Here is a 23,621-nt window from a genome sequence, read left to right as displayed (position 1 = left end):
GATGGATTTTGCCTGTACTCCTTTTACCTAACTGCCCAAGAAAATGAAGCACTTTAGGAAGAGAAATTGATGTTTGCTTTACTTACAAACAGTATTGCTCTTAAATAGTCCCATGTGTATTAGACAAATCTGTTATTTACTCAGTTTCTTGATGTTTAAAAATATATAAATGTTTTGGTAGGGTTCCTCTGCTGTGAAGCTTATCACTTAACATGGAACTTCCAGCCAGCCTTTAAGCACAAGCCTCTTAAATATGAATGGACAGCCAAACATCTCTGGATGTTTGAAGAGAGCCTCGGATAGTTTCATAGTGAGACTAAACAAACAGAAAAAAGAACCTTAATTGACTTAAGCTGGTTTAGCTCACATTAGGTAAAATCCAACAAACCGGCTGTTACTACTATGGGTATTACTTTCTCGGTGACCTCTTAAGGCCACTTACCAAACCAGCAGTTAGTAGCAAATGTGATTTGCTGCCTCTTTGTGCACCATTTAGGGAGAATCTTCCTGTATTCATTCAGCCCATTTGCTTGAGGCTCCCAACAAGGTTGAATGTTCATAAATACTCTCATAAGTCTTGCTTAGCCTCCATGTACATTCAGAGGCTAATGCAGGCGTTTCTGGCAGAGCTTTGTGTCTTAGGAAATCATTACCTGGTTATTTTTCTTTTCTCCTTTTACTGCAAGATTTCTTTTTCTTTTTTTTTTTTTTTTAAGATTTTATTTATTTATTTGAGAGAGAGAGAGAATGAGAGAGAGAGAGCACGAGAGGGAAGAGGGTCAGAGGGAGAAGCAGACTCCCTGCTGAGCAGGGAGCCCGATGCGGGACTTGATCCCGGGACTCCAGGATCATGACCTGAGCCGAAGGCAGTCGCTTAACCAACTGAGCCACCCAGGCGCCCCTACTGCAAGATTTCTTAAGGCAGAGTAGTTATTTCCTTTTCTTTGCCCCTGATGGATTCATCTTTAATCCTCTACAATCTGGCTTCAAACTGTCGCAACCAGTGACTTCCTTTATTGTCAGATCCACATCTTGGTTGTCATCCTTCCCAGCTTCCTTGTCTCCCTTGCTGTTTTTGGCATTAAGGCAAGGACCCCTCTTCTTTCCAGTGTGGCTCTGGTGACATGATACAGTCCAGCCTTGATTCTCCTCCTGTCTTTCTCTGACTTATTCCTTTTTCATTTTAGCTTCCTGATTTCTTCCTTCCATTTCTAATTGAGCATTCTCCAAGAGTTTGCCTTTATCTCTGCCTTCCATCTTTTTCCATCTTTAGAAAACTTGCTTTGGGGGCACCTGGGTGGCTCAGTTGGTTGAGCGTCTGACTCTTGATTTCGGCTCAGGTTGTGATCTGGTCATGGGCTTGAGCCCTGGGTCAGGCTCCCCACTCAGCGGAGGACAGGGGGTCTGCTTGAGATTCTCTTTCCCTCTGCCCCTGCGCCCTCTAAAAAAAAGAAAACTTTCTTTGACTTATCTCTAATCCACAAGCGTTTTTTAAGTATCATAGTAAATGACTATGTGGGATGCAAAGATGAATTAGATACATTTCCTGCTCTCAAGTAACTTGCAATACATATTTATGCTCTTTACCCCCCTGTATCTTGTTACCAAATTTTATTGACATATTTTGAAAATTCCTGTTACACTTTTTTCCTCTCCATTTCTTCTGCTACTACTCCTGCCCTTAGTCCCTTTTGTTTATGTCTCGTTCAGTGCCTGCTATGTTTCAGATGTTCCATAAATGCATTTTGAATGAATAAATCAAATCAATCGTTCCATCTTGATTATTGTGAAACTTCCAAGATGGCTTTCTTTGTTTTGTCTGTTTCATCAAGTATACCTCTGTCAAGTTGATCTTCCTTAAGTGTAACTTTCATCTTACTGGTTTATCAAAAATGCCCTAAAATTAAAATAATAAGATATTATCTGCTATAGACTGAACTGTGTGCCTCCCCCCACCCCCCATTCATCTGATTTGAAGCCCTAACCTCCCATGTGATGATACTTGGAGATGGGGCCTTTGGGAGATAATTAGGGTTATATGAGGTGATGAGGGTGGGGCCCTCATGATGGGGTTAGTGGGCTTTATCAGAAGAGGAAGAGAGATCACCTTCTCTCTGCCACCGTGAGGACATGGTGTGAAAGCATCCATCTTTAAGCCAGGAAGAGAGCTCTGGCCATGCACTGAATCAGCTAGCACCTTGATCTTGGACTTCACAGCCTCTGTTGTTTACACCATCCATCTGTGGTATTTTCTTATAGCAGCCTGACTAGCACATTGTCTTTTTACCTATCCAGATAGCCAGGATAAAAAATGATAAAAGCAAGATGAGTAAGTTCTAGATGTCTGCTGAATAACATTGTATCTCTAGTTCACAATACTATATTGTACACTTAAAAATTTAGAGGGTACATCTCATGTTAAGCACTCTTACCATAATAAAAGAACATTGAAAAAAATGATAATGTGCAATTATCAAGACCCCAGGGGATGTGGACCTTTTCTGATTGCATCTCCTGCTGCTTCCCCCCTGACTCGGCTTCAGCCGTACTGGCCTTTGGCCTGTTCCTTGAGGGCTGCAGGTGCTCTAGGCAGGCTCCAGCCTTTAGGGCCTCTGTGATTGCAGTTCCCTCTTCCGGGGATGCCCTTTCCCAGATAGCTTTGCAGTTCTCTCCCTTCCTTCCTTCGGGTCTTTACTCACATTTCACCGTGTCAGTGAGGCTGGCCGTCTGTGGTCTTCCTATCTAAAATTTCAGTCTGTCCCCTGCAATACTTATCTGCTTTCCCTTTGTTCTTTTTTCTTCGAATGCCCTATGCTATATCTTTAGCTTACTATTACATTAAAAAAAAATTTTTTTTGGCCTGCCTCTCCCACCAGAACTTATGCCCCATGAGGGCAGGAACTTGTATCCATCCTATTCCCTGCCCTATTCCACAGTAGGGCCTGGCATATAGGTGCTCAGTAAAAACTGTTGAATGATTGAAATGAATATTATTGAGGGTCTGGTGTGAGGCAGGTACTCTTGTATAATATTGATGGTAGTGTTAATTGATATAATCTTCTGGAAAGCCACTTGGCAGTGTGCTGAAGAACCTGCTGCCTTTTGTGTAACCCCTTGTAGCTCTACTTCCAGGGACCTGACCTCAGGCACTGATCAAAAGTGCATGCAAAACTTAAAACACAGGGGCGCCTGGGTGGCTCAGTCATTAAGTGTCTGCCTTTGGATCAGGTCATGATCCCAGGGTCCTGGGGGATCGAGCCCCACATCAGGCTCCCTGCTCAGCGGGAAGTCTGCTTCTCCCTCTCCCACTCCCCCTGCTTGTGTTCCTACTTTCTCTCTCTGTCAAATAAATAAATAAAATCTTAAAAAAAAATGTAAAATGCAGAGATGTGTGTGTAAATATATTTAATTTTTTAAACTTATTAATTTTTAAAAAATTGTGGTACACATGACATAAAATTTACCATTTTTATGTGTACAGTTCAGTAGTGTTAATTATATTCACATTGTTGTAGGAACCAATCTCCAGAACTCTTTTTATCTGCAACTCTGTACCCATTAAACAACTCCTCATACCCCTCCTCCCTGGCCCTGGCAACCACCATTCTATTTTGTCTCTGAACTTGACTCCATTAGATACATTGTATGAATGGAATCGCACGATATTTGTCATTTGTGACTGGCTTATTTCACTTAGTATAATGTCCTCAAGGTTTATCCATGTTGCAGTGTGTGTTAGAATATTCTTCCTTTTCAAGGCTGAATAATATTTCATTGTATGTAAATACTATCTTTTTTTAATCCATTCATCCATTGGTGGACACCTGGGTTGCTTCCACCTTTTTACTGTTGTGAATAATGCAGCTGTGCACATAGGTGTACAAATATCCATTCAAATCCCTGCTGTTAGTTCTTTTGGATATATACCCAGAAGTGCAATCAAAGGATCATATGGTTATTCTATTTTTAAGGAACTGAATATTTTTTAAAATAGCAAAAAATTAGGGGCACCTGGGTGGCTCAGTTGGTTGTGTCGGACTCTTGATTTTAGCTCAGGTCTTGATCTCAGGGTTGTGAGATTGAGCCCCGCCTTGGCTCTGTGCTGGGTGTGGAGCCTGCTTAAGATTCTCTCTCTCCTGGGGCTCTGGGTGGCTTAGTCGGTTAAGGGTCAGACTCTTGATTTCAGCTCAGGTCATGATCTCAGGGTCAGGGATGTGAGATCGAGCCCCCCGTCCAGCTCCACGCTGGGTGAGGAACCTACTTAAGATTGTCTCTCTCCCTCTGCTTCTCGCCCTCACCTCTAAAAAAAAGAAACCTTTAAAAAAACAACAAAAAATTTATGAACAATCTAAAAATCCAGTATTGAGGAATGGTCAAGCAAATCTAGGTATGTACATATAATGCAGCCATTTAGAGTAACATTTTTAAAAAAAATTTTATTGAGAGAGAGAGAGAGAGTGTGAGCACGGGGAGGGGCAGAGGGAGAGGTAGAGAATCTCAAGTAGACTTCCATGCTGAGCGGGGAGCCCGACAGGGGGCTCGATCTCATGACCTTGAGATCATGACCTGAGCAGAAATCAAGAGTCGGACACTTAACTGACTGAGCCACCCAGGTACACCGAGCGTGGAGCTTGAACCCACAACCCCAAGGTCAAGAGTCACATGCTCTTCCTGCTCAGCCAGCCAGGTACCCCTAGAATAACATTTATAAAGTTTTTATAATAAATGGGTTATTTTAAGTGAAAAGAGCAATAGGGTCTCAACTAAGTTTTCTTTTTTATTTTTATTAAGATTTTATTTATTTTTTTGTCAGAGAGAGCACAAGCAGGGGGAGCAGCAGGCAGAGCAGGTAGAGGGAGAAGCAGGCTCTCTGCCAAGCAAGGAGCCCGATGTGGGACTCAATCCCAGGACCCTAGGATCATGACCTGAGCTGAAGGCAGATGCTTAACTGACTGAGCCACCCAGGCGTCCCTCAACTAAGTTTTAAAAACTAGAGAAAGATTGGTAGGAAATACACCAAAATGCTAATAATAATACTTTGTTGTGTTTTCTAAATTACACAATCATTACTCTTATTATTTAGGGTAAAAATGCAAAAAGAAAATAAACCCTACAAGAGTTCCCATTATCTACTATATAGAATCCAGGCCCTTCCAGAGTTTACTGGGGTCTTTATACTTTGATTCTAGTCCAGATTTGTACCTTCTGGCAGAAAGGGCTAATCTCATAACTGCATATGTAATATATGTATATGTATATATGTGTGTCTGTATCAGCATACATATGAATGTTTATATGTACATACGCCATGGCCAATACTTCTGCTCATGTTTCTCTCCTAAAAGACAGTTCTGCCCATCTAAAACTTCTCTGCCTGTAGTACCTAGTTAAGATTTCATTTTTTCCTGAAAGCTCTGCTGATCTCTGAACACTTATACCACTTAGAATTATGTGCCACAATTAATATCTCATTTCTTAATTCTTTTCAGTCTCTAAATTGCTACCTCTTTAGCTCTTAAACTGCCTATCTGGACGATTCACCTTGCTTCTCTCTGCTTATGTAATTTCCACTCTTCTTTTCCCATGCAACTTTTTATTTTGAAAAGAATTCCAGCACAGAAAAAGTTTAGTATATGTGCTGTCAAAGCCAGCATATCACAGAAAAAGTTTAAATAACAGTACAATGAATTCTGTATTCCCCTTACCTGGTTTCACCATGTTACTATTTTGTGCGTGTTTCTTTTTCTGTGTATACATATGAATGTATTTTTATCTGTGTGTGTATACATATATATGTATCTTTTTTTCCTGAACCATTAGTCATTGGAAAGTAGGTTGCAGATATCATGCTGCTTCACTCCTAAATACGTCAGCATGTATGTCTTCAGTATAAATAGTTTCCTAAATCACAATACCATTATCACACTCAAGAAACTTAATATCAGTACAAACATGTTTAATATTCAGTCCATAGTCATTTAATTGTCCTATCTTTTTGGCATTCTTTAATCTAGAATAGCTCTCTTTCCTTTTTTCTTTCATGACATTGACATTTTTGGAGTCCAGGCTAGTTGATTTATAGAATGTTCCACAAAGGGATTTATCTGATTTTTTCCCCCCATAATAAGAATCAAGGTTAAATCTTTTTTTTTTTCAAGAATACAGCATTGTAAAATGCCTTCCTCCTTTAATAATTAATGAGAAATCTGTGGGGTGATATTTTGAGATTGTATACATATCCTGGATGCCCACAGACTTTCATCCATTGGTTTTGGCATCTTACTCCTATTAAAGAGTATCATTCTGCAAAGTCACCTTTGTCCATCTTTGTCTAGTTCCTTCTTGCATTCTAGCATGAACATAAGTATTTGAGGTAGGAAGAGATTATAATAAATATAGTTCCAATATTTTATTTTCGAGATGAACATTTAGTGATTTGCCCAAGAGCAATTGTGTAGCGACAAAGTTAGGACTAGAACCTGGGTTTTCTGGTTCTTAATCCAGCCCTCTTTCTACCTGCCTCTTATTGACACTCAACCAATAATGCAAAACATAAAACAAATATGTACTACCTCAAATAGAAGTTTTTTGCAAGTAGAAAAAAAGCGTATGTTGATTTTTCTTTTGCGTGCATTCTTTTATTCATTTATTCCAAAGAGGTAAATCAGCCTCTTCTTCCAGCCTGTCCCCCTCCAGTATCCTTTAAGCTCCAGCCACACTAAAGTAGAGCTCTGTCTCTCTCATCTGTCTTCCTATGTGCTGTTCCTTTGGCTGCTAACAGTCTTCCTTCCCTTCTCTTTTTTATGTATTTTATTTTTTATTTAGTGACATTTTATTTTTGACAAATAAATATTACATGTTTTAGGTGTATAGTGTGATGTTAAGATATATATATACATTGTGAAATGATTACTGCAATCAGATTAATTAACATATCTATCACCTCCCATAACTCTTTTGTGTATGTGTGGTGAGAACACTTGAGATTTACTCTCAGCAAATTTCACTATAGAATAAATTATTATTAACTATAACCACCATGCTGTACATTAGGTCTCCAGAACTTACTTATCTTATAACTGAAAGTTTGTACCTTTGATTAACATCCCCCCTTTTCTCTTACCAAGAATTCCACTTTTTTTTTTTTTTTTTAAGATTCCACATATTAAGTAAAATCATGCAAGATTTGTCTTTCTTTGTCTGGCTTATTTTATTTAGCAGAATGTCCTCTGGGTTCATCCATGTTGTTGCAAATGGCAGGATTTCCTTCTTTTTAAAGGCTGAATAATATTCGGATGTGTGTGTGTGTGTGTGTGTGTGTGTGTGTGTGTAACATTTTCTTTATTCACCTATTGATGGACACTTAAGTTGTTTCCATATCTTGGCTACTGTGAAAAAAGCTGCAGTGAACTTGGGAATGCAAGTACCTCTTCGAGATCATGATTTTATTTCCTTTGGATATATACTGAGAAGTGAGATGGCTGGATTGTATGGTAGTTCTATTTTTAATTTTTTGAGGAGCTTCCGTACTGTTTTCCATGCTGGCTGTACCAGTTTGCATTCCCACCAACAGCACAGGAGTTCCCTTTTTCTCCATATCCTCTCCAACACTTTTATCTTTTGACTTTTTGGTACTAGCCATCCCAATAGGTATGAAGTGATAGCTCACTGTGGTTCTGATTTTCTTATCTTCAGAAACAAGTCTATTGATTTCCTTTGCCCATTTAAAAAATTGAGTTATTTGGTTTTTGCTCTTGAGTTGTAGGAGGTCCTTATATATTTTGGAATATTAACCCCTCATCAGATACATGGTTTGCAATTTTTTTTTTCAGTTCATAGACTGCCTTTTTATTTTGTTGATTGTTTGCTGTGTAGAAGCCTTTTAGTTAGATGTAGGCCTGTTTATTATTGCTTTTGTTGCCTGTGCTTTTGGTGTCAATTCCAAAAAATCATTGCCAAGACCAATGTCAAGGAGCCTTTCCCTTACTTACCTTCTCTTTTTGACTGTTATGTGAACTGAGCTGAGTTCTGCAGAGGAGGCCTTTACCTACCTATCTTTAGGCTGATTAGGTACCTTCTTTTGTTATTATAGAACCCTGTTGCTACCTCATATATCACCATTGGATCTCTTTCTTTTTTTGGTAATTGTTGTTTACAATTATATTTTCCTCTGCTGGACTGTGAGCTCATTGAGGTCAGGAATTTTGTTTAGTTCATCTCTGGGCTTGCCATTTAGAGTGCTCAGTCAGTGTTTGCTTAGTGAAGCCATTTCAGCTCTGTAGTCATTGATTGCTTTACCATAAAGATATGGTTGAGACTCAGACTCCATGTCTCTGTAGTTCTAACAGCTTCCATAAATCTAATGACATCTAATGTGCAGGGCAGTGCAGAAAGTGGAAGCTACTTCATATGTTATATAGGTCCTTTAGAAACATATGGAGGAGGGGAGCCTGGGTGGCTCAGTCAGTTAAGTGTCCAACTTCCAACTCTTGGTTTTGGCTCAGATTGTGATCTCAGGGTTGTGAGATCGAGCCACGTCTGGCTCTGCACGCAGTGGGGAGTCTGCTTGGGATTCTCTCCTTCCCCCTGCCCCTCCCCTCACTCACGTGCTCTCTCTCTCTCTCAAAAAAAAAAAAAGAATGAGATAATTGGTGCTATAGGGAATATTATGAAGTGCTTTAGCAGTGAGAGGCTGGAAGGGTTCGCAGGAGGCTGAAGGCTGAGTTAGGGGTCAGAGCATTTCAGTTGGAGGAAACAATATTGAGAAAGGCATAGAATCAGAAAAACTATGTTTGGGAGAATTTGAGCTGTTGATTTGACTAGGTTTCAGGATCTTTCCCCTATGTATAGTATACATATAGATTGTTCTTTGTACCGATTTATTGCTGTCCTTAGTGTTTTCCATTTTGCTTGTAGGGATACCAAGAGTACGTTTATTGATACTAATTGAACAGATGTATCGCCAGAAAAGTCTCTTGTTGGGGCAGTTTCTACCATGGAAGACTTTGTAAAGCACCTGTGGTAGCTGTTGTTCCAACCAAAGTACTGTTGTTAAAGGTCTGTTCGCTGCTTGGGCAGAATCCTAGGTTAGACAGGTGAAGCCTCAGAGGAAGTAGATTCATAATTGAAAACCTATGAGGCATTACTGCTTTGATTCTGAATTTTCAGTGTTTTCTGTAGCTTGAGAGTGTGACTTCTCTCCTCTGGTTCACACCTGGGGTAGGACTTCAAATGCCATAGAGAAAGGGCTGGGGACCTCAACATGGTTTTATTTTCCAGCTATTTACTTTTCAAATAAGGAGAAACCCCTGCAGCATACTAATATAAGGTACCAACTTGGGGAAAATAATATTGTGTTCTGGGAAATAACTAAACACATGCCTTTTCTTTCTTTCCCTTTTTTTTTCCTAATTAAAGTTTAGTTGACCTACGATATTGTATTAGTTTTGGGTGTACAACATAGTGATTCAACATGTATATACGTTATGAAGTGATCACCATGATAAATCTAGCTGCCATCTGTCACTGTACAAAGTTGTTAGCTACTCTAACTGTATTCCCTGTGCTGCACCTTGTATCCCCTTGTCTTATTTTATAACTGGAAATGTGTACCTTTTAATTCCCTTACCTAGTTCACCATTCCCCCACCCACCTCCCCTCTGACAACCACCAGAGTGTTCTCTGTGCCTGTGAGTCTGTTTTTGTTTTTAAAACATGCATTTTTAATATATTAGTGTGTCCATTTTTTTCTTTAAAATCTACTCAGGCTTATATTTCGAATCACTGTTAATCAAATGCCAAAATTTCTTGCTCACGGTCAATGTTGCGAAGACTGGAAATGTGAACCATTAAAGAACTGCTTTTTTCTTATAAGTACTGGCTTATTCGGAACAAGATTATAGTTACTGACCTCCCTGCCATGACCCCAGCCGTATGTTCCGTAATCGCGTCCCTGGCGTACATTTTAATCGTCTTCTTACTGCTTTATAGGTACGCTAATCCCTTTAGAGTTTCCCGAGTTTTAAAATAAACCTATAAAAGGTTCAGTTTTCTATTTGATAGCCATGCTTTACGGTGTTCCAAAGCTGTGACCAAGTTCAGGCAGGCAAAAAGCTTTGGATGAAGAAGTCCTTTGGTTCTGTTTTACGTTTTAGAAAAGTGTACTGGTTTTCCAGTGTTCCACATCCTGATGATTTTACATACTGGCTAGGATTTCAAAAATATTTGGAAATACCTATAAAGAAGAAATGTTAGAAAACACTGAAAATACACAAAAACACCAGTCCCTTATAATTTTCTGTTATCAAGTTTTGAAAGATCTCTTCAGTTGTGAAACCTATACTGTATTTCTTCTTGGTGAGTAAGACTGTCACAGTCCTCCTGGAGCTTACCGTTTAGTGAAGGAGACAGACAGGACTCAAATAGTCACGCAAATAAACTTGCCATCATGGGATGTACTTGGGAGGAAAAGTGCTTGGTGCCTTGAGAGAACATTGGCAGGTGGGTGGTGAGGGAAGGAAGTGACTTGAGATCTGACACCTAAGTAGGAGTTAGTAGGGGAAATTTGGGTGTGGAAAAGAGAATATTACAGGGAGATGTGATAATGTGGGAGGTAACGTCGTATATTCAAGGAACTAAAAGACGTTGAGTGTGGCTAGAGCACAGAGCATTTGTATGTGTTGGCGGGTAGGGCGTGGCACACAATGCAGCCTGAGGAGCAAGCAGGCACTGTGCCATTCAAGCCATTGGACGCCATACTAAGGGTTCTAGCATTTCTTCCAAGAGCGGTAACTTGCCTTTGAAGCACTAAGGATATATGAATATGACATGATTAGAGCTGCATTTTGAAAAAAATCACTGTCTTCTCTGTGGCAAATCTGTTGGAGAGCAGTGAGAAAGGATGCAGAGGGGCTAGCGTTTGGGGGCTGTTGCAGAAGCCTGGTGAGACCTGGAGCTCTGGGCCTGAGGGGGTGGTGGTTGGAGAAAGGTGGACCGATTCTGGAGATGCTGAAGAAAACAGGGCTTTACCAAACCCCTTTTCACTGATACTGACAGACAGGTAAAATATGGGGACTATCTCTGAAACTGAGGCCCAAGAAGTCAAAGGCCATGTAATGAATGAACAGAACCATGCCTGGGACCTGAAGGGTAGGCGTTTGAGCAGAAACCCACTGCTTGCTCTTTCTTGTACTCTAAGCAGAAGTTTCTGTTTGGAGAACTTACTTATCCTTTGACTGACATCACACCAACTAAAAGGTTCAGCTCTTGGGAATTAAATCTAAATTTAGGCAACAGACTACCATCTGACAGTGAACGGTGCTTTGTCTGGCTCACTAGATATCACTTTAATCACTTATACCTTCCAGTGAGGGAACCCACCCATCCCAACTTTTTGGTTGAGAATGGGCCTACCAGTATAGGCAGTCTGCTTGATAATATTTAGTTACTGAGTCCATACTAATTTAGTTTTAGCTGTAGAAAGATGCCTACTCTATGTCCACTGTGGAAGGGGAGAAAGGACACAAGCGTGTGATTGCACTGTGAAAACCCCTCCTGTGGGGATGCTTGCAGTTTCTGTGGGAGCCCAGAGGAAGGACTTTGGGCCAAGAGTCAGTCTGAGGTCAGTACTGTTATTTCATTCATTACACGGTCCTATTTCCTGAACAAGAGGAGACTATAGGTGTTGTCAGCAAATGTGTCCAGAAAGTAGTCAGTTGATTAATTTGGTAGGGGAAAATACAGTTAAGGTAACAGTGACAAGTTTTTAAGTTATATAGCCTCAAGTTTCAGGTAAAGAACTTAGCTAAATTGTCTTAAGCATTACCTTGTGGAAATAATATGAAATCTCACCATATTTTTTTACTGTGCACTTTTAAAGTTAATACTTAATGTACTTTTAGGTTAACACCATATAATTATTTTGTATGGTATTAATATTTTATCAGAAAATTATTATTTTCCTCTGAAACCAATTCGGGAAAACTAATTTTAAGGGGACGCTTCCCCCCCTTTTTTTCCAATAAAATTATTATAATGCAGGAGTTATAAAAGTTACTTAGCAGTTTGTTTCACAGAAATTTTATTAGAACACGTCTCTTTAAGCAAGATACACTTGTGCCTTTTTTCACCTTCTGTAATATTAGTTCCTCCGGGGAACCATGGGAAATTATTTCTTTTAAGCTTGCATCATTTTGTGGGCTTGGAGCATGCCTACATGCTTTTAATAGCTTGTCAAACTGAATCTATGTTTTGCTGTGCATTTTGTGATTATTTGTCTACAGTTTTTAGATATAATTTTTTTTAAAGATTTTATTTATTTGACAGAGACACAGCGAGAGAGGGAACACAAGCAGGGGGAGTGGGTGAGGGAGAAGCAGGCTCCCCGCGGAGCAGGGAGCCCGATACGGGGCTCGATCCCAGAATCCTGGGATCATGACCTGAGCTGAAGGCAGACGCTTAACGACTGAGCCACCCAGGTGCCCCTAGATACTAATTTTAATAGTCTTTTTAGAAATTGTCAGATAAGTACTGTTTCAAATAAGCTTGTTGGGGTTTGTTGGCGTGGCACTGGGGAAGGAACCTCAGTGTTAGGGCGGCACAGTATTCCATGCCCTCTGGAAGAAGCCCTGTGGGAGAGGTCATGTACCTCTCTTACGTGTATCAGTGTGGTAACTACAAAGGACTTCTGTTTCTATACTAGAACAGAAAGCCTAGATGGTTCTGTGCTGGAAACATACAGGGTGTTCTGACAGGGCCACGAATAGCTCTCTATGTTGGTGATGTTATTGTAGGGTCAGCTGGTATATTACACGGGAACTTGGAATTATTTCCTACCCATGAGTGTGAAGAAGAAAATAGACTTTGGTATGTATTGAATTAACTAACTATTCTCTTGAGTCAGTTTACTGAGCTTTAAAACGTCAGTATCCTACCAGTTATATATGGAACTTTATGGACAGTGACTTGAGATTTTTCAGGGAAGACTTACAGGAACTAAAGTTCTAAAACTAAGAAGTGGTTTCAGATTTTATTTAGATTGTGACCTAAAACTTGTCTAGCAAAGGGAGAGTTTTCATGTAACAGTAACCATAGCTACATTTCTTCAGTGTTTACCATATGCCAGGTACTGTGCTCTTTAATTTTAGCAGCCCAATGAAACAGATTTTAGGATTCCTAATTTACAAGTCAGGAAACTAAGGCTCAGAAAGGCCAAGTAACTGCTCAAGATTACTCTGTAACTGGCAGAGTAGGATTGAATCTCCAGCTACTGAAAGACACTTATCCCCTGTGCTATTTTATATGTAAAATTGTTAGTTTTAACAATTTGGGTTTAGTAAGTTCCTAAATCATTGAATAAGTATTTATAAGGCAGTGAGGAATCCAACAGAAATCAATCTTTAGTGTCTCTTATTGCATCCATTGAAAAGTATTTATGGAGAGGCACCTGGGTGGCTCAGTCGGTTAAGCGTCTACCTTCGGCTCGGGTCATGATCCCAGGGTCCTGGGATCAAGCCCTGTGTGGGGCTCTCTCTCCCCCCAAGACTCCTTGGGGAGTCTGCTTCTCCCAGTGCCCCTCACCCTGCTCATGCTTGCTCTCTCTCTCTAAAATAAATAAATAAAAATCTTAAAAAAAAAGTATGGAGCTGACTGTGTGCAGTGCATGCAGCTGCTAGGCTTCGGTGGACAGGAGGAAGATGAGGGCATCTTGGCTCCCTGTTCAGTTCAGGGTATTTGCAGCAATGTCTTAGCCAAGGAGAATGACATTACCAATTATTATTGGAGAAGCTGGTGTTTTGAGATAGATAAAAGAATGTTGTTAAAAAACATTTGGGGGAGGGAGAAACTTCAATGAGTATTTGGCTTTTTGAGGAAGACCTTGAAAGATGAGTAGGATATCCGCTGGTAGAGATAGGGGTGGGAGAGGCCATTTCCTCTTGAGAGGAGGAGTGTGAGAAAGACAGGGAGAGAGAGTGCGGGGGATGGGGCTGGAAAGGTAAACTGGTCTAGAAGTGAAAGTTTTTGAATGTGAGGATGACTGTTACGAATTTTATGCACTAGGAAATTATATTTTCATTAACATTTATCATCAGTTATGCTCAGTCAGTGTTTTTTTTTAGGGCTATAGGCTTTTCTTCTTACTCAGGATGGCTCTTTTGATAACCTTTATTTGGGTTGGGATTTCTTACAGGTCTAAGGTCTTGACTTGCCTTGGAATTGAGCACTAATGGAAAAAAAACCATCTTTTTAAGGCATTGACTGGTTTCTCTGTTTAGCTTCTTTTTATTTATTATTACTTTTTTTTTTTTTTTTAGAGAGAGAGAGTGTACTAGCGGGGTAGGGGGGAGGGACAGAGGGAGAGGGAGGGAGAGAATCTCAAGCAGGCTCCATGCCCAGTGAGGAGCCGAACACTGGGCTAGATCTCAGGACCTTGAGATCATGACCTGAGCGGAAATCAAGAGTCAGAGGCTTAACTGACTGAGCCACCCAGGCACCCCTCTCTGATTAATTTTGATATGGTTTAAGGTTCCATATAGTAATTAATCTGGCACTTTGAACTGTTAGGCTAGTAGATGGTAGACTGCTCACCTTGACATTAGTTTTTGCTTCTCTGTAATAAATCCCTAGCTTCCCACAATCAGAAATCAGAAAACTATCATTTTTAGGGCAATAGGGCTCTATCCAGAATACAGTACTAAATAGCAGTTTCTCTGAGACAGAAAGTTGCAAGTCTGTACTGAAGGTATGCAGGTAGAAGGTAGAAAGTCTGCTTTTCATTTCTTTCTTCCTACATTGAATTTGAGATTCTTCTATACACTTGGTTTCAGAAAGCAATAGTAAATGGAAAGCAAAGAAATCAAAATGAATCTATTTTGAAGTTGGATGGTTTGGGGCATGGCCTCATCTTAAAACTATTCCCTTTTCCTGTATAGACTGTTGAATCTGAACTGACTTGTTCTGAATTCCAGCAAATTGTGTTCGTTTTCCACAACTTGGACTTTGTGTTTTGACTTGTGATAGCTATTTCAGATTGATGCTTTTAAAAATCCTTTTAGGTGATAGCCAGAATTCAAAGTGTACTTTCAGAGGCCAGAGATGGTTATCCTGGTTTTGTAAGTTTTCAGCCCATTTGAGCCCATTTGTGTATATGTTCACCAGTATTACTGCAGATGAATAGTAAACCACATATGTTGCTTCTGTTCAGGAAGTATTAATGAAGAAATGCCAACATCTGACTTTGAACCCTGGCTCCTCCACTTCATAACTTTTGACACTGAGCAAGTGACTTTAGCTTGTCTGGAAGCCTCTGCATCCTCATCTTTACAATGAGGATAGTCATATCTTTGAGGGTAGTGGGAGGGTTAAATGAAGGAATCCCTGTGAAGAGCTCAACACAGTGCCCGACACATTATCTCTCAGTAAAAGTAGTTAAACAAAACCCAAACAAACCTGCATTTCATTTAAAACTTGGTGGATGCTTTGTATATTGAGAGTTTCAGTATCACTTTCCAGTTGTAATGTGAATACTATTGTGACTGATGCACAGTATGCAGATCATGACTGAAAGGTTATTGGAGAGGCAGTAACTAAACAATTTTGAAATCTTTTGTTGTTGTTATGTTAACGCATAATGTTATTGCAATAAAAAAAACGATATATAACTACTGAAAACAATGTCATTTTCTTTCATCTGTGTTTTCACCCAGAGATAACACTACTGTTAGCATTTTGACCTTTTTCCTGCAGTGCACATTATTTATTTATTTATTTATTTTTAAACACAATTGAGATCATAGTGTTTTATCTTTTTCTCCCCATTTAATGTTATGTCTTAAACTCAACATAATTTTAAATAGCTATACAGAAACATCCCAGCAAATAAATCAGGCCAGAATCAGGCCTTTTTACTGTCCTTTCTCCATCAAATGATATAACCCAAAATAGGCAACACCATTCTCTGGTAATGAAACACTGAATAATTTGATTCTGCTGTTTTAAATGATATTTACATGTTCATGATAAGTCAGGAAATCTCTCGCATAATATAAGAAGCTGGTAATATGAAAAGAAAGAACATTTACTTAAACTCAAGGATTTACTTTAATGATTAACTATTTTTTGTAATACTGAAGCTATTTAGTAACTCACTTTGAGCATGTCTTATAAAAAATATTTACATTTTTACAAAGGAAGCATTAATAAAATGTTTTTCTTCCTGTAAAATGGGGAATTTTTAAAGAAGACTATCTGTTTGAAAGAGAGCGAGAGTGTGAGCATAAGCGGGGTGGGGGAGGGGTAGAGGGAGAGGGAGAAGCAGGCTCCCTGCTGAGCAGGGAACCCCATGCAGGGCTCGATTCCAGGACCCCCAGGATCACGACCTGAGCCAAAGGCAGATGCTTAACCAACTGAGCCACCCAGGTGCCCGCCCAAAATGGGGATTTTTTAAAAAGATTTATTTATTTATTTGAGAGAGGGAGAGAGAGTGGGGGGAGGGGCAGAGGGAGAGTGACAGAATCCTCAAGCAGATTCCCTGCCAAGTGCTGAGCCAGATGTGGGGCTCAATCCCAGGACCCTGAGATCATGACCTGAGCTGAAATCAAGAGTTGGATGCCCAACCAATTGAGCCACCCAGGGCCCCTAAAGTGGGGAATTTTACATTGTTTTTAGCTCCTGTATTTAATTCAGTATAACAAACTAGCATTTTAATTATAAAATTGAGTGGTAACATTTAAAAAATTAAGTTAACTTAGATTACATGAAATTTCAGTTTTAAAGATATTACTCTTTCTTTGCAGTGTTAATCTCTCTAAGAATAGCCAAATCTGTTGTGGTATAGAATAAAGCCTCTGAGAGCCAGTTGAAAATTTTACAAGGTTTAAAAGAAGTCTGTCTAATTATAGTAATGAAAAACAGACTTCTGACTCGAAATAAGCCACTTAAGTTTTAAAGATTTTATTTTTAAGTACTCTCTGCATCCAACAAGGGGCTCAAACTTAACAATCATGAGATCAAGAGTTGCATGCTCTACTAACTGAGCCAGCCAGGCGCCCTGAGCCACTTAGGTTTTAAAAAAGTGAAGAAAGGGCGCCTGGGTGGCTCAGTTGGTTAAGCGACTGCCTTCGGCTCAGGTCATGATCCCGGAGTCCGGGGATCGAGTCCCACATTGGGCTTCCTGCTCAGCGGGGAGTCTGCTTCTCCCTCTGACCCTCTTCCCTCTCGTGCTTTCTATCTCTCATTCTCTCTCTCAAATAAATAAAATCTTTAAAAAAAAATAAAAAGTGAAGAAAAATTCCACCTTGGCCATACAAGAAATGCAAATTAAAACAGCAAGATACTAGTTTTTGCCTACAATTAGGAAGAAAATTTATAATGGTAAAATTCAGTTGTTGACCTGGGTATGAGATGGGCACTCTCATTGGCTGGTGGGAATTGATACACCCTTTCTGATAAACATTTTTATTTGGGATTCTTGTGATTATTCTAGTCACCTTTCCTGAGGACATGGTCTAACTCAGACATAGAAGTATGTCCAGAGACATTTATCAAAGTATTATTCATACCAGAAAAGGATTGGAAATTCAAATGTCCCACAAGATACAGCCAAGTGGCAAAATATTATATAGCTATTAAAATGATGCTTCCAAAGCATAATCAACAACATGGGAAAATTCTCACAATATGATGTACATTATATATTACAGTATTTTTTAAGATTTTATTTATTTGAGAAAGAGAGAGAGGGAGAGAAGGAAAGAGAGAGGCAGCACAAGAGGGGGGAGGGGCAGAGAGAGAGGGAGAAGCAGACTCCCCATTGAGCAAGGAGCCTGAAGCAGGGCTTGATCCCAGGATCCTGAGATCACGACCCAAGCTGAAGGCAGACGCCTAACTGACTGAGCCACCCAGGCTCCCCTATATATTATAGTGTTATACCAATGTTTAAGTAATGAATATATTTGCTTATAAAAACTTTTTTCAAAGACTGTAAAGAAACAAAAAAGATGTTTTCATAGATTTTCCCAAAATTTCTTAATGGGCTTTTTATTCTTTCATCAGAAAGGGTGAATAAACATTAGTATAAAATAATGATTTTGAACAAATGGCCTTAAGTGGGTCGTTTGAGATAGAGTTTTGCTATATGGATCACAACACATTATACTTTAATATAGAAATTATTTGGTAGGACTTTTAAAATAATGTTTTATTTATTTATTCATGAGAGTCAGAGAGAGAGAGAGAGGCAGAGGCAGAGGGAGAAGCAGGCTCCCTGCCTAGCAGGGAGCCGGATGCGGGACTCGATCCCAGGACCCTGGGATCATGACCTGAGCCAAAGGCAGACGCTTAACCATCTGAGCCACCCAGGTGCCCCTATTTGGTAGATTTTATAATTAATGTTTACCTTTACCTTGAAGCCATTCCTAAAAATCTAAAATATTTCAAACAGGTAAATTTTTCACATTTAGATGGGCAAAACGAAATCCTAAGAGTTTGCACCAGAAGTTAAATGGCAAATCAGTTTAAGTGAACTCTAAACTTCTTTGATGAGAACCTTGGCACAATTCCATAATTTCTATGGAAATACTTCTACATTGTTTAGTAAATGATATAAGTAAGTAAAATGGGAAGAGGACTAAGTAATTCCAAAAGGGGAAACCTTTTTAAAATGGAAAAGAAACCCTCCCTGTGGTTGACTCCCCACCCCCCATTACCACCACCCCCTTTCCTTGGCCTAACTGGAATGCACAATGTTAAGTGATCCTTTCCTTTTGACTAACTCTCTTGGTAAAAATTCAGATAGCCATCTAGTGGAAAGAAGACTCTTTAAGAATGACTTTCCTCTAGACATCCAATATCATGTTTATTCAGTTGGCTTGTCCAAACAATTTTTCTGTGTTTTCACCAGAGTAGGATCAACTTAGCATGAAGATTAAAGCTGTTCTCCATCTGCTTTATCTGCCGTTCTTAATTAGAACCTGATGACAGAAATCAACTTTGATTCAAGGCTGATTGTTCCCTGAGAATCTCATTATTATTGTAGGAATCTTTTCTTTTATTAACCACACTGATTCTGAGCATCTATGTGACAGAAATATAGAAAAAATAATAATTTTCTTCGTTTAAACATTTATTCAGCATCTGCTGTGCTAGATGCTGCGGGCATATTAAAGTTGTTTAAAGTCTTGTAGAGAAGATAAAGCATGCACAGAAATCATTTTAATACACATATAAGTGCTTAAAGAGACAGACACAAAGTGTATGGATGCTCAAAGGAAGCATTTATTTCTGGTGATGGACTCATGTTTTCTGAGATTTCTTTTAGAAATGAAACGAATGAACCATTGTTTATAGGCTTTATTCAACTTTAGGATAAATGGACGAAAGAGGGAAATGTTTGGATACCAGGTAATGAACTTCAGAGTGGCTTAATGTTAAGTTTTTAAAAATATAGTACACATATTTATTGAGCCTGTCCTCAAGGAGACTGCAGTTTGCCAAAGTGTAAGGAAATGTAATTTCTGCATAAAATAAAGTAATATTAAAAGTTAGAAAGATATTCACTTAATTGGGCTATATAGATGTTCTTTTTGTTTTTAAACAGTATGGAAGTTCCTCAAAAGGTTGAAAATAGAGCTACCTTACGACCCAGCAATTCCACTACTGGGTATATAGATGTTCTTAATGGAGAAATAGTGTTGGTGTCGGATGGCCTGTAATTAATTAACTGGCAGTTAGAGCTAGTTAACTAGACAGACTGCCCAGCCTAGGGAGGGGCCGTGATACAGCAGGAAAACGTGAGCTTGGTCTGCTGCTTGCCAGCTCTGGGCCTTGTTAAGTTTTACTTCGCTTTTCTGTTCCTCAATCTGTGCATCTTTAAAACACCTTGGAGGATTCTGGCGAGGAGGAAATGAGATCTTCTAGGTAAAGCACCTGACACGTAGGCAGCCCTGGACGAATAAGGTTTCTGTCACTGCCCCTGCCCCCAGCCCGGTCTGGGCTTGTTTGGAGGGTCAGCTATTTCAGGGTAAAAAGTTATAAATGCTCTCAGTTTTCTTATTTTTTTTTTCCTCTTGAAAGTGAACCCCTTACTCTCACATTGGGATGGTTTATATTTATTTAATAAAACCACAGATGTTGAATACCAGAGGGTTTATACTTAAGATCATAGATGTTTAACATAGATGTCTTATTATTTGCAAGTCTGAGTCAAAAGACAAGTGACAAATCCGTTTTTCCCTAGCTGCAGACGCCTCTGTCCCAAGGGTGTGTACTCAGGTCAGGCAGTTTTCGTAGTTAATACTTGGTATTTCCCTCAAAATGGAACTATTAAAATCTCAGTGATTTCTTCATTGAAGATTACCAGTAGATAGATTGCTCTTAATCCCCCATAGCGTCCGCTTCAGTGTTTTAAAGTTTGTTTTTCTGAAGTCTTGAGTCAGCTTTTCTTATCCTTATCAGTGTTTGGCCTTTATGTACTCTATCTCCGTGAATCATTTTGGGGAGGGTTAAATTCCAGCTGACGCAGATTGTGATTTCAAAAAGAAATTGCATTGTTTTACCTTCTTTGAAAATAAGAGTGAATAATATTCAGAAGTCACTTGTTTGAGAAATAAAAGACCCCTGAAGTCCGGCATTTGAGAAGTTTTAGAGTTGCTAGAATTGTGTAAGCATCAAGGTCTCCTGTTGCCTGTGACCAATACGAACACATCTTAAAAGGAAGCCTTTATCACAGCTGAGGATCTTCATCTCAACCAGGATTTTACCAGAGAGGCTTTCAGAGATGGTATTCCCTCCAGTTTGGGAACTTTATGCTGGTTGAAATTTGGCTTTGGTTGAGGTAGATGGAACCGTATTTTCTGTCTCATTAAGATCATGGTCTTTCCTATTGTGGATTTCATACTTGGTTGTCAAAAGTTTGCTTGTGTTCAGCACTGAAATGTCCTTTGTGATTTCTGCATTTGCTCGATTAAATCGGAAAAATCTGGAATGAATAAACCCGAAATGTCTTCTGAAAAATTAGAAGGGATTTAGATCATGGTTTATGGGAGCAGGGGGTGGGAGATGGGGTCATATAAGTTTTAAAGATAGAGAATTTTGCCACTCTTCATGCCAATTAGAAGCTTGTGTTTAGACAGTGCCTAACCCCGCAGATTTTGTAACTCAGTATTACGAATAGTCACTGCCTGCTGTATATAGGGTGTAATAAAGAATAGTTCTTTCCTCAAGGAATTTATCACAGAATTAAGAGGTTAGGACAGAAGAAGCTAAAAAGTGCTGGAGAGATTCAAAGGAAGGAGGGATCTCTGTGGGAGTGAAGATGGGATGGAGAAGTTTCCAGGAAGAGGTACTCAGTCAAGGAGGCCTTTTAGGAGTGTCCGGAGCGAAGGCATGGAATGGGGAAGCACCTGAGCAAGTGGAGTTGTGAGCAGACTGATGGGTCCAGTAAGCTATCTGGGCTCTCCCTGCCCCCCCCTTTAAAATAGTTTATGGTATAGTTTACATACCATAAAATCTGCCCATCTTAAGTGTACAGATCAATGATTTTTAAAGTAAATTTATGCAGTTGTGCCACCACCACCTGTTCTAGCTATAGAACATTTGCTTTCTTCCCCAAAGTTCCCTTCCGCTGAGATAGTCCCTGCTTTTGCCTCCAGCCCCAGGCAACCCCTGATCTGCTTTCTGCATGATTTGCCTTTTCAGGTAAGTGGAATCACATGATGTGATCCTGTGATGTATAATAAATAGATATTTGGTCTTTGTCCCTCTTTCTGGCATGGAGCTCCTAAAATCCTCGGAATTTCCTAAGTGATGAGAGCAACAGAGGTGTCTTGATATTCATAACAACCCCTTTCAACTACACCTGAGTTTATGTTGTTAATGAGGTGACTTCTGGAAAGCACTTAAGGACGGGGGTTGGTTGCTAGGGGGACCAACCATGTGATTGGAGGGTTGGAATTTTTCAGTCCCACCCCTCGATCTTCCTCTGGGAAGGGGAGAGGGGTTGGAGATTGAGTTTACTCACTGGTTGCCCATGATTTAATCAATCATGCCCATGTAATGAGGCCTCCATAAAAACCCCAAAGGACTGTGTTGGAAGAGCTTTCAGGTTGGTGAACCTGCTTGCTGCTATGCTGGGCTCCAGACTCTACAGGGATGGAAGCTCCTTTCTTCAGGCCTTCACCCTGTGTGCTTCTTCGTCAGGCTGTTGATTCGTCTCCTTTCATATTTTTGGTAATAAACTGGTAATCTAGTGAGTACGCTGCTTTCCTGAGTTCTGGGAGCCGCTTTAGCAAGTTAATCGAACCCAAGGAGGCGGGGTGGTAGGAACCTCTGATTTATAGCCACTTGGTTAGAAGCACAGATAACAACCTGGACTTGTGATTGGCATCTGAAATGGGGGGGCAGTCTTGTGGGACTGAGCCCTTAACTTGAGCAATCAAATGCTCTCTCTGGATAGATAATAGCAGGATTCGTAGGACACCTTGTTGGTGTCCGAAAATCGGTTGCAGGGGCAGGGGACCACATATTAAGAGTTGAGCATAGACTATTATATAGGCTTTTATGCATGGCTTCCTTAGCATAATGTTTTTGAGGCTCAGCCGTGTTGTTGTATGTTATCAGTAGTTCCTTTTTGTTTGTTTTGTTTTAAAGATTTTATTAAGTAGTCTCTACACCCGAACACTCGAACTTACAACCCTGAGATCAAAGAGTCGCACGCTCTAACCAACTGAGCCAGCCAGGCACCTCTCTTCTGTTTTTTGATTAATTGTATTCTATTGTATGGATAAACCACATCGTTTATCTGTTTTCTAGTTGATGGCGTATTGATATTGCTTCCAGGTTTGGGGCTATTGTGAATAATAGTTTTATGAACATTTGCACAAATGTCTTTATGTGGACATATGGTTTCACTTCTCTTGGGTAGGTAACTGGCAGTGAAATTGCTGGGTCATATAGTAAGTATTTATTTAACTTAAAAAAAATTATTTCACTCATCCCCTACCCCCATCCACTTTCTTCTGTCGACCACCAGTTTGGTCTCTATATTTAAGAGTGTGTTTTTTGTTTGTTTATATTTAACTTTTTAAGACCCTGACAAACTTCTCCAAAGTGGCTATACCAGCTTATAAACCAGTAGTTTTCGATGGTTCTGGTTTTTCCCCATCTTCAACACTTGGTATCGCTAGGTTTGCATTCAAACCGTTCGGGTGGGAGTGTAGTGATCTCTTACTGTGGTTTTAATCTGCATTTCTCTCAAGACTAGGGATCCCTTTTAATATTGTAAACTTTATCAGCTATTTGAGAGAAAGCTGCTTTTAAAACAGTGGCAGTTTGTACCGTGGTTCACTAAATATTTTTAAAGCTCGTGACAGAATTTTTGCACGTTACGAATCCAGACATTATTTATGAGAGTTTCCCTGTTTTCCACCCTGAGATTTGTAAAAGTATTACTGGGAACTTTTGCCTGTGGCCTGCCACCTGCTTCTGCAGACCTGCAGACTGAGGTTTTTTTTTTTAATTTTTTTTTTATTTTTAAACAGTTAAATCAAAATGCTATTTTGTGACTTGTGAAAGTAACAAATTCAAATTTCAGTGTCCTAAATAGATTTTGATTGGAACACAGCCAC

At 39.6% G+C, this 23,621-nt stretch overlaps 1 protein-coding gene across 6 annotated transcripts in view; it reads left to right on the top strand.

The window, feature by feature from the left end:
- Positions 1-23,621, top strand: part of CNNM2 (cyclin and CBS domain divalent metal cation transport mediator 2) — a 148,831-nt gene that overhangs the window by 19,327 nt on the left and 105,883 nt on the right. The window contains exon 2 of one of the 6 annotated variants that reach the window (XM_073904247.1): positions 15,203-15,650. The exons of the other annotated variants lie outside the window; for them this stretch is intronic. Within the exon in view, the coding sequence (XP_073760348.1) occupies positions 15,203-15,327 (125 nt within the window). The 3' untranslated portion in view covers positions 15,328-15,650. Of the gene's footprint in view, positions 1-15,202; positions 15,651-23,621 lie in introns of those variants that run through there. 6 annotated transcript variants of the gene reach the window in all.

The sequence above is a fragment of the Callorhinus ursinus genome, unplaced genomic scaffold (genome assembly GCF_003265705.2).
Source record: "Callorhinus ursinus isolate GAN/ISIS: 27379988/994484 unplaced genomic scaffold, GSC_fseal_2.0 scaffold20, whole genome shotgun sequence".
In the NCBI taxonomy this organism is placed as follows: Eukaryota; Metazoa; Chordata; class Mammalia; order Carnivora; family Otariidae; genus Callorhinus; species Callorhinus ursinus.
This window is presented reverse-complemented; position numbering and strand designations above follow the sequence as displayed.